This window comes from Contarinia nasturtii, unplaced genomic scaffold, assembly GCF_009176525.2.
Source record: "Contarinia nasturtii isolate CC-2019 unplaced genomic scaffold, AAFC_CNas_1.1 Cnas_scaffold_414, whole genome shotgun sequence".
Taxonomy (NCBI): Eukaryota; Metazoa; Arthropoda; class Insecta; order Diptera; family Cecidomyiidae; genus Contarinia; species Contarinia nasturtii.
The window spans coordinates 2,565,904-2,576,116 of record NW_022197768.1 but is presented as its reverse complement, the minus strand read 5'-3'; the positions used below and the strand labels follow the sequence as shown (position 1 = coordinate 2,576,116).

The following is a 10,213-nucleotide window of genomic DNA, read 5'->3' as shown; positions in this document are numbered from 1 at the left end:
TCTCCAATTGCATAAATTGGTTCATATTTATGACCCGAAATGCAAGAAATTCCACAGATGCCTTGGTTCGCCACTTGTTCATCGATGACATAATGGTGTGTTACTTCACCATTTTCAATATTTACAAATCCAATGGCATCGTACTTGTTAAATGCCAGTATACTTTGATTAATGACACTGTAATTGAATATTTCTGGAATTTTTGACGAATGATTCATTTTGTTCGGGTTTTGAAAGGCGAAAAATTGAAAGATTTTAACTATATTTCAATAGAAAGTATTGAGTAAAAGGACCAAATTGTAAACAATGACTTTCAAATCGAACCAACTAAATATGGTAACTATGGCAACGCATGTGATTTGATTGAATGTTCAGTTTTATTAATTCGTAAATAAAATTGAAAAAAAAAATGATGTACAATTTTAATAATAATGTTATGTAAACATTGAAGTTAAAATGTTAATTAATGAAATGGAATTTATCATTTAGTCGGATGCCTTCTCTGCTTTTGGTGCAACTTTCAATGCTAAACGCTTTTCATAACTGAACTTCTTCTTCTTCTTTACTTTGTCCTGCGAAAAAACAAATGAAAAAAAAATCATTAAAATCCATCCATCACGTAAAATTCTTTCCAAACAAATTGCTTCACACCTTTTTCACGACATTGCTTTTTACTCCTAAGAATTCTTTGTTTTTCTTCTTTTTCTTTTTGTCCGGTGATGATGCATCGTTGGCCGTTTGTTTCTGTTTATTTGCATTCTTCTTCTTTTGAATGGGTTTGGATGTTTTCTCTTTTTTCACCTTTTTCTCGTCGGTTGCCTTGTTTGCTTTGTACTTTTCAACACGTACTTCACGATCCAAAATCGGTGTTCCGTTCAATTTTAATGCCAGTCCACATGATTCTGGATTCACAAATCGAATAAATGCCACACCTTTGCAACCGAGCGCCGATTGTACGACACGAATATGCTCGATTTCACCGCAGCATTTGAACGATTCACGCAATATATTTTCGGTGACGGCTAGAGAGAGATTTAAATAAATTTTCGATATTATTCGGACTTTCTTTTAATTTCAATCTCTATCAAAATGAGAAAATGTCTTACCATATTTTAAATTTCCAATAACAACCGTATTTTGTGGCTTAACGTTAGTTGCCTTTTCTTTCGTATCCAAATCAACCGTAATTACATTGTCTCCGATTTTTTCACCGCTAAGCGCAGTACTTGCCTTCGCTGCTTCCGGTGTTTCAAAATAGATGAATGCAATCAAAAATGGAACTTTGTTCAATTGAGCCTTTCGCAGGAATGATTTTCCCGTGTTTGTGCGTATACGAATCGATAAAATCTTCCCAAACTTTTTGAACATTTTCACCAGTTTAACGCGCTTAATATTAACTGGCAAATTTCCAACAAATACTGGCACCGCATTTTTCAAATGGTGTTCTGCAAGATATAGTTTTTTTTTTGGATCAAACAAAATTATTACCATATAACATAAAGTCGATATTTTGTTTAAGAGATTAAACTCAACTAACCTTTTTTAACAGCAGCTCCACCATCGCCGACCTCTTCAGCGTCATTTTCTTCATCTACTTCTTCTTCCTTCTTTACAATTGGTTTAGTGGCTTCTTGTTTTTGCTTTTGTTTTTTGTTTCCTGGTTGTTTTGGTGTTGGGTTTTGTTTAGCTTTCTTCGGTTGTGGTTCATCGGTCGGTTCTGATTTCACTTCAACGTTAGTAGCAGCACGTTTCTTATTTTTATTTTTATTTTTCTTGGGCGAATTTTCTTGAGCTTGATTTACTTTTGCTTCAGTTTTAACACCAACGTTGTTTGGTTTGACCTGTTTCTGCTTTTTATTCTCGTTTGCCTTTCCTTTTTGTTGTTGCTGTTGTTGTTTTTGGACGGGTAACTTTTTCTCTGGTTGTTGAGCTACTGCCTTGGCTACTTTCTTTGCGGCTGCTGCTGCTTTAGCTGCTTTTGCTGTATTTTTACCCTCTTTTTTATTTTCATTGACTTTTGAAGCTACAGCGATGGTTTCGTCTTCAATGCCATGCTCTTTTTTAAGCGATGCCAGCAAGTCAGTGACCTCCGTTGAAATTAATTTAAGTTCCTTTTTGTCGATTTTTGGTGCATTACCCAATGTTTCTGAATCGGATATATCCGAATCCGGTTCGATTTGCTTTTGTTGCTTTTTCAATTTAATTTGTTTGTTTTTATTTTTTGAAACTTTCAACGTTTTCTCCGTCATTTTTACAATTGAAATGGTTAATCGATCTGAATTCACACAAAATTATAAACGTCTCTCTCGTCCACGCTGTTTTATTGATATCAGTTCAACATGTGTACCCGGCTGTCAAAAGCGATAATCACATGGGTGCAGATGTCGCCACTTGGATATCGAGAACAATTTCATCTTTGTTGCCGTCATTTTTGATTCGGTGCCGATGTGTGCGTATATTTATATGTTCTTGGCTCTGTGTGAGACCATTTAATTGTATATCAGGCCAATGTATGGTACAAACTTGATACGTAAACAAATGAAATCACTCAGCCAAAATAAACAAATGCTCATAAGGTGAATTCATTCTACCAAAGAAATTGATAGATGAGTAATTTGCAACCGGAACAAAGCACGCAAATGAATAATTATAAATTGTAAAACACATTTATTTGCTCTTTTAATAAGAATGTATTCAATTTTATTATGCAACCATAATCTCTGAAGAAAATTCTAGTCTAATGAAGCCATTCTGAATTAATTCTCTTCGTTTCGCAATCAAAAAAAGAAAAAGAAAATGTTTTTTGTTTGTTTGTTTGTTTCATAAAGTTAAAAATAATCATTGTAAATAGAAAAAAACTCACACACAATCATGAAACGAAAATTGGTTAGTCGATAGTTCGTGATTCGTATCCAATTTCATTACATTTTCTAATCAAAGCATAGGTGACCGCTTTGTTTACATCAATAATTTTTGCTATCCATTTATGGACAAAAATGCGGTTGGCATGCGAAAAAAAAGCAACATCACACAAACGACAGACTTTATTTGCTTCTGATACCTTAAAAGTAGTTATTGATTTTTTTTTCTTTGATTTGCTTTTTTTTCTCTCTTTCTTTCAATTAATTGTTTAAACAAAATAAATATTATAGGAAAACTGTATGAAAAACAAACTCTTTGAAAAAATATAATTTTTTTGTTTTGCTTGCAAACATAAACGCGAAATATTTGTTTGTTTCGTTTTTTTATAGGAAAACTGAAGGGAAGTAACATCCTGCACGGACTGAATAAATATATTTAGTTATTTAATATGCGTATGAAAGTAGAAATATATTGTTTCGTTTTTATCAATTGGCAGTTAGTTAATTTGGCGATAATCGCTTTTCTAACTGTTTCGAATAAAATACGTATATTGTTTGATATTGAGTTATTTGTTTGTTTAAAAAAAAAAAAATGCTGAACTTATTGCCTTTTTGTGACACATATATCTCTAGTATATTTCTTCGTCCATTTTAAATCCGCACGCGCCCAAATGTTTTATCAAACTGCATTTAGCCAAGACTTTCGACACAAATGGTGCTTAGGCCGCCATTTCCATTGACGGTGGTCTTGAATTGTTCGGGAATCGGATGCTCGGTGAAATCTCCAGCCGTTCCTTTGGGAAGCAATACATTCATTTCAGATGATTTGGACGATATAATTTCGACGTTCTTCGATTTTTCGGACAAATACATTTGACAGCCATCGGTTTTATCAATTGAAATGGTTGGCACATGACCTAATACTTGCATTTGCACACTTTGGCAATTAACAAACTCAATGGATGACACAACCGTATCAAATACTACAGCACATTTTTTGCATGAATCCAAGAAGATGCTATTTATCTTTCCTTTGACATTAATTGTTGAATTTTCACACTTGAACACGTACACAACGTTATTCATTTCAGCACCGTCAACAACCAGATCACGATTATTTTTCTGGTATTCAATGAGCCATTTTTTGCCATCACGATTGAAGACAGGCGCTTTAGCTGTTTCAACTGGTTTTGCACCTGGCGCTACCGGTGATGCAGTTGGTGCCTTGAATGGAGCTGGACCGGTACGTAGGCCAGGATTTTTATGTGTTTGCATTTCAGCTGTGACACGTTTCAATCCCTTTGTAATGTCTTCACCCCGATTGATTTGAGCAAACAATGCACTGCGACCATCGTCCGAACCGTCAGCATTCAATGACATATCACCAACTGGTGGTAATACTGGTGGCGGTGGTGGTGGTGGAGCGGCTGGACCACTTGGTGGTGCTGTCTTTCCAGCCCAAACCAAACCGGTTGTGTGATGTTGTTTGATATATTGCTGCAATTCGGACAATGTTTGCACCCATGAACGGGCCCATTCAACATGGGTGGCATCCTTCTCTTTCCAATCCTTCAACACACGATTTGTATAAAATTGACCGGCATCGTTCATCTCTTTGACATGAGGTCCAGGTGTTGGTGATACGCATACCCAACCCAATGCCGGAACACTCTCGCTGATTGCAGACAAATGATTGAAAAACGGTGACGTACGATGCTTCTCACGGAATTCCTGAATTGCCGAAATTTGATCGGATGTTGGCTTCAATAGATTGGGCAATTGAGTTTGTGTCGGTTGGCTGGAGGTCGATGCCAATTGAATGAATGCCAACTGGGCGTTGAAGGCCTTGTTCACAAATTCAGCTTGTTGCGCCACATCACCACCAATTTTTGCCGACAATTGCAAATATTGGGCAAATGGTCCACTCAATATATCTTGAAATCCGTACACGCTCATCTCTCTGGCTAATTAATTCGCTTCACAATTTCGAAAACAAATCTAGTTATGCAAATCGAGTGTGAAATAGAATAAATACAAAAGAATTTTTAATATTTCTCGTTTTAATGGGGCGCAATTCTAGACAACTTTGCGAATTATAATGAGAGCAGAAAAAATAACAACTTTAAGATGAATTATGATGTGTTGAAAAAAAAAATGAATTTAAATCGAAATGAATTATGACGAAGAGAAGTAGAGAGAGAAAAAAAGAAGAAAATTGGTTACGTACGTGTTTACAATTTATCACAAACGGTTTACTACGATGAGAGCACTCTTTAAAAATGAATACGGGCTTTGGGATTGGTCAGTGTCTGCGGTTGAAACGATGATAAATTTCACGATTTATAAATATTCACAATACTTTGAAACCTTGGTGATACACCCACTCGCTGACTCAACGTTGATCGGCATCCAATTTTCCAGTCAAAAAACTACAATTACATAAAATGTGTCATATCACTTAAAATTCGATCTATTTATCATTGATTAAACGAACAATTTTTGACAAAACAATCGACAATTAACAATCATTCGACGGAAATAAATTACCTCAATTTGAAAACCGAATACACACACTTAGTCACACAAAGAGAATGACTTTTGTTTTTAATGACGATGATGATGATGCGTATGAAGACGAATTGAGTTTATATAGCGGTATAATGTCAGCAAATCTGATGAATATATATATTAAATACAGTGCTGCCACACGACGCAATACTAAAACAGCGAAACAAAAACAAACGACCGAAACACTGAACATTGTATTCATCGGTGGCGCTAGCTGCATTGCCATTTTTTTCGCTCATCATTTGTCTGGAAGTCGCTCGTTTTTTGACGTTTTCTACAGTTTATTTCTTTTAAAAGATAAATAAATAATAATGGAAAAGTGGCCTTTTTTCAAGTAGAATAAAATCGATTTTATTTTAATTTCGATTGATTAAAATCAAAATTGAAAGTTTACAAAAATAGTTTAGTTTAAAAATTGGTTTGTCGGCGGAAAATGAGAGAAATATTAAAAATAAAATGTATTTTCTTTTATTGAAAAATAAATGCAGTTTTAAACATCTACCGATCGGCTCAATTGATCGGCGATTGCATCGAGAAAATCTTCGGTGTTCAAATACATGGATTCGGTGACATTTGGTAGTCCGTGAATGCAACCAGCTAAATCTTTGGTCATGAGACCAGCTTCGACCGTATCCACACATGCCTTTTCCAATGCAAGTGCAAATCGCTCCAATTCGGGTGTATCATCTAATTTGGCACGATGAGCCAATCCTCGTGTCCATGCATAAATCGAAGCAATTGGATTCGTTGAGGTTGCTTTTCCCTTTTGATGTTGACTGCAATTGTACAGGTGAAGATTTTCATTTTTAGTAATATTTATCAAAATGAATTAATTTTGACAAAAAAAAAACAATCATACCGATAATGTCTTGTTACAGTTCCATGTGCAGCCTCTGATTCGATTGTTTTACCATCTGGACATACCAATACCGATGTCATCAAACCAAGCGATCCAAATCCTTGAGCAACAATATCAGATTGTACATCACCATCATAATTTTTACATGCCCAAATAAATTTGCCCGACGATTTTAAGCACTGAGCGACCATATCATCGATTAAACGATGCTCATACCAAATGTTTTGTTTTTCGAAGGCGCTTTGGTATTTTCTGTATGAAAAAAAAGGTAACAAATAATTTTTGGTTAATTTTTTTAATTAATTTTTGTATTTAAAATGATGTCGTACTGTTCGTAGATTTCTTGGAAAATGTCCTTGAAGCGGCCGTCGTATTTTTTCAAAATTGTATTTTTGGTGGACAGATAAAGTGGCCATTTTTTGAGCAACGCCATTTGGAAGGACGAATGGGCAAATGAAGCAATTGATTCATCTGTATTGTACATTCCCATGGCAATACCACGATCCTTGTAGTCAAATAGTTCGTATTTATCTATTTTGCCAGTTGAATCTGCATTTACGTGAGTGTAAGATGCAACAAATTATCTCTGTTAATTTTCATTGGTTTATTATAAAACGATAAAAGAAAATTTTACCAGTAAAAACCAATTCCAGTTTTCCAGGTCGATCGATGACAACATCAATGGCTTTGTACTGATCACCGTGAGCATGACGACCGATAACAATGGGATTCGTCCATCCTGGTACAAGTCGTGGAATATTTTTACATAAGATTGGCTCACGAAACACTGTACCACCCAAGATGTTTCGAATGGTTCCATTCGGTGACAGCCACATTTTTTTCAATTTAAATTCTAAAATTGACAAAAACAGTAAGCCCACTCAAATAATTTGATCCATGAAAATGGCAAAAATGAAACCAACCTTCAACCCGTTGTTCGTCTGGTGTGATGGTTGCACATTTGATGCCAACATTATGCTTTAAGATGGCATGCGATGCGTCGATGGTGACTTGATCATTTGTTAAATCACGATGTGGTAGCCCCAAGTCAAAGTATAAGCATTCAACCTGAAAGTGCATAAAACAAGCAATGGGTCATTGAACCAATTGGTAATGATGTCGCGTGTTATCATAATGCATTACTTTGACATAAGGAAAAATCAGTTTATCCTTAATGAATTGCCAAATGATTCGGGTCATTTCGTCTCCATCCATTTCGACAACCGGCTTAGCGGCAACAAATCGCTTCGCAGTTGCATCTGAGAGATGAAGGAAAAACCAATATTAAAAAACAACGAAATGATATACAAGTAAACATTGATGAAACAAAAATTAATAAAAAAGACACACAAAGCCAAGTGTGAGAAGATAAATAAACGAAAAGGTTTTTGGATTCGATGCACGATTTTTTATTTGCTGTGTGAAAAAGTCCTTGAAATTGGTGTTTAGCAGCGGTTATATCTATATTCGTGTGTCTTTTCAGCCACATTGGCCGAAACAATCTGATGGTAACGCGTACATGTTCGTCAAAGTTCTTTGACCCTCAGTCGTCTGCTGTGCATAAACTGAACGTGCTGAATCCTTTCGATGGGAAACTCGCAGGTTTATAAGTGTGCAGTGTTTTTTTTTTGCTTATACATTATAATTCGTACTCTTTTTTCGGTGGATTGATTCATTTCAAGCTTTATTTCAGCACACCAATTCGAATTTTGAAACCTGTTTGCTTCACATTCGACTGTGAGTACATTATCTGTGTTGCCATGGGTTTTCATTGCATGTCTGGCATTATGTACGTTCTTTCCTCAATTTTGTTTTGTTCATTCGTCTTATTCTACATTTCGTTCTCTCTGTCCCCCTTTCTTACTTTTGCCTTGATTCGGTGTGTTCATTTTACGGATGAATTACTGGAATGAAATTATATTTACGGAACGTGCATGATGTGTATATGTGATGTGCGTGTCTGGTCGACTTTGTATTGCTCTGCAATTACACAGAATGTTGGAGAGCGAAGTGCCGGTAATGGTAGCAAATTAATGACAAATATGATATAAAATTCCATCACAGTTAATGACAGTGATGATGGCTTATGCAAAGTAATGCAATGCATCGCAAGGGAATATACGATTTGTGAGAAATGCCGTGGAGATCATCTGTAAGAGACGCATAAAAACATGGAATACGAATGAAAGGGCTTGAGACGCGCTTGACCGCGATGAAAACTTGATTGATTTTTTTACATGTAATCACATGCTGATATCAGGTTTCAGTTTCACTTGCGGTGCAATGTCGCAATATATCTCACAAAACTATGTTGAAATCTAAGGAGAGACATAGAGAAAGAGAGATGAAGGAAATCGCATAGCAAGTGGAAAAAATAAAGATATTCTAATCATGTTCGGACGCATTGAGTAGCGCAATTACTCGTTCAGCATTGATTCAATACACACAATTATAATCTAAATGGGTGAAGTATGCGTAGTACGAATGAATGACGCAAAGTGAATTTCGTGCATCTAGACGGGGCTTCTATTATCACTATCAATAAAAAACCAGAAATCACGATAACCGCACGTCAGCCGTCAATTGAAAAATGTAACAACAAAAACTAAAAAAAAAAACAAATGAGAAATAGTTGACGATTGAGGAAAAAAACAACATCCATTCAGCATTGAACCATACGAAGACGCAATAACATCAGAAGAAAACATGCATCGAAAAAATGACACACACTACATGAATGAGTGAACGAAAAAAAAACGCTAATCATCAACTTTGGAACGGTGCTACAAATAGAAAATCAACAAAGTTATGTGACCGAAATAGAGACGAAATTTTCATTTAAATTGAGCAAATTGCCATTTATTATTTGCTCATGATTCGAGATCAACTCAAAATTCGCACATTGACGATCAGAGAGGAATAGAGTTGTTTTTTTTTTTTCTATCTCACTTGTGTCTTGCATTTTTTTTCGCTTTTGACATTATCTGTGTCACTTACAATTTCGGCATGGGCTCGCATTTATCAACGCTGATTTGTCCAAAGCAGATAAATTTCGCAAAATTTTCGCGTTACTGCAATAGTTGATGTGATTGTAGCACTTTTGCATATTAAATAGAACTCGCGACATAATATTGAACTTTTTTTGTGGAAAAAATATTAAATGCGATGTAGCAATTACTGCTGATGATTATATTAAATACAAGATTTTTAATAATAAATTCCAAAATGAATTTATAACGTAAAAGAAAACAACGGATTTTCGAATGCACACAAAAACACAAATCGGAATATACCGCCACTCAGCTGCTTCAATTGCACACGGGCTCTTTAACCGGTAACTTGTACAATACTAAGTTCTAACCAATTTTTGATTGCAGCCGAAACTGACAGAAAGGCACAACAACAACACTGACACCGAACGCAAGCAAACCCGTGTAAAATTCAAGTGGAGTGCGAAAAAGCACGTATACCCTAAAACGGTTTGGATGTCGTCGTCGTTGTTGCCGTCGCCGCCGACACCGTTGTCGTTGCTTTCGTCGTATACGTTGCCGCTGTTGTTGCTCTCTTCTACATATTATATGTTTTGTATTTGAATTTTTACTGTAGACTCTTGTTCTTTTTTTCTGTTCGTTCGTTTATACGAGCGCATTTGATGCCTTCGATTTAGCTATTTTGATTTGATACCCTTTTCTTAAAACATGGCATTGGCTTATGTGTTTGTTACTTCAAATGTAAATGTAAATATATAATGAATGTTATTGTGTGCATAAATGCTGGCATGATATAATTGTTGCTGTTGACTATTATGCGATTTCTTGTGTTCCACTTTTTCCGACTGCGAAACGATCGAAGCCTACTCATACGAAAATGATAACGACAAATGTGACTGGCATCCAACCTAAGTTCTTTTTTTAATTCATCTGAA

The 10,213-nt window shown here is 35.6% G+C and overlaps 3 protein-coding genes across 3 annotated transcripts; all 3 read right to left on the bottom strand.

Annotated features, from left to right (window-relative positions):
• Positions 1-297: 297 nt before the first annotated feature.
• LOC116338495 (RNA-binding protein 34) lies at positions 298-2,564 on the bottom strand. The gene is made up of 4 exons (XM_031763801.1): positions 1,538-2,564; positions 1,107-1,445; positions 652-1,022; positions 298-572 (listed from the first exon to the last, which is right to left on the bottom strand). The coding sequence occupies exons 1-4, from the start codon at positions 2,247-2,249 to the stop codon at positions 486-488; spliced, it is 1,509 nt and encodes a 502-aa protein (XP_031619661.1). The 5' UTR covers positions 2,250-2,564; the 3' UTR covers positions 298-485.
• Positions 2,565-2,675: 111 nt separating this feature from the next.
• On the bottom strand, positions 2,676-5,544 carry LOC116338496 (adenylyl cyclase-associated protein 2). Its single transcript, XM_031763802.1, has 3 exons — positions 5,409-5,544; positions 5,089-5,290; positions 2,676-4,859 (listed from the first exon to the last, which is right to left on the bottom strand). Exon 3 carries the CDS (start codon positions 4,815-4,817, stop codon positions 3,552-3,554), a length of 1,266 nt encoding a protein of 421 aa, XP_031619662.1. The 5' UTR covers positions 4,818-4,859; positions 5,089-5,290; positions 5,409-5,544; the 3' UTR covers positions 2,676-3,551.
• A 330-nt stretch (positions 5,545-5,874) lies between these two features.
• Positions 5,875-9,654, bottom strand: LOC116338719 (isocitrate dehydrogenase [NADP], mitochondrial-like). Its single transcript, XM_031764153.1, has 7 exons — positions 9,286-9,654; positions 7,432-7,547; positions 7,212-7,356; positions 6,923-7,141; positions 6,618-6,837; positions 6,289-6,540; positions 5,875-6,205 (listed from the first exon to the last, which is right to left on the bottom strand). Exons 1-7 carry the CDS (start codon positions 9,413-9,415, stop codon positions 5,920-5,922), a joined length of 1,368 nt encoding a protein of 455 aa, XP_031620013.1. The 5' UTR covers positions 9,416-9,654; the 3' UTR covers positions 5,875-5,919.
• Between the last annotated feature and the right edge of the window lie 559 nt (positions 9,655-10,213).

What these genes read in the sequence shown, in the direction of transcription:
- LOC116338496 (XM_031763802.1), bottom strand. Translation starts at nt 4,817, where the DNA reads ATGAGCGTGTACGGATTTCAAGATATATTGAGTGGACCATTTGCCCAA.
- LOC116338495 (XM_031763801.1), bottom strand. Translation starts at nt 2,249, where the DNA reads ATGACGGAGAAAACGTTGAAAGTTTCAAAAAATAAAAACAAACAAATT. An exon ending in TATTGGAAATTTAAAATATG is followed by an intron (nt 1,023 to 1,106) that starts GTAAGACATTTT and finishes ATCTCTCTCTAG; the next exon opens with CCGTCACCGAAAATATATTG. An exon ending in AAAGCAATGTCGTGAAAAAG is followed by an intron (nt 573 to 651) that starts GTGTGAAGCAAT and finishes GTTTTTTCGCAG; the next exon opens with GACAAAGTAAAGAAGAAGAA.
- LOC116338719 (XM_031764153.1), bottom strand. Translation starts at nt 9,415, where the DNA reads ATGTCGCGAGTTCTATTTAATATGCAAAAGTGCTACAATCACATCAAC. An exon ending in TGCGAGCCCATGCCGAAATT is followed by an intron (nt 7,548 to 9,285) that starts GTAAGTGACACA and finishes TTCATCTCTCAG; the next exon opens with ATGCAACTGCGAAGCGATTT. An exon ending in TTCCAAGAAATCTACGAACA is followed by an intron (nt 6,541 to 6,617) that starts GTACGACATCAT and finishes TTTTTCATACAG; the next exon opens with AAAATACCAAAGCGCCTTCG.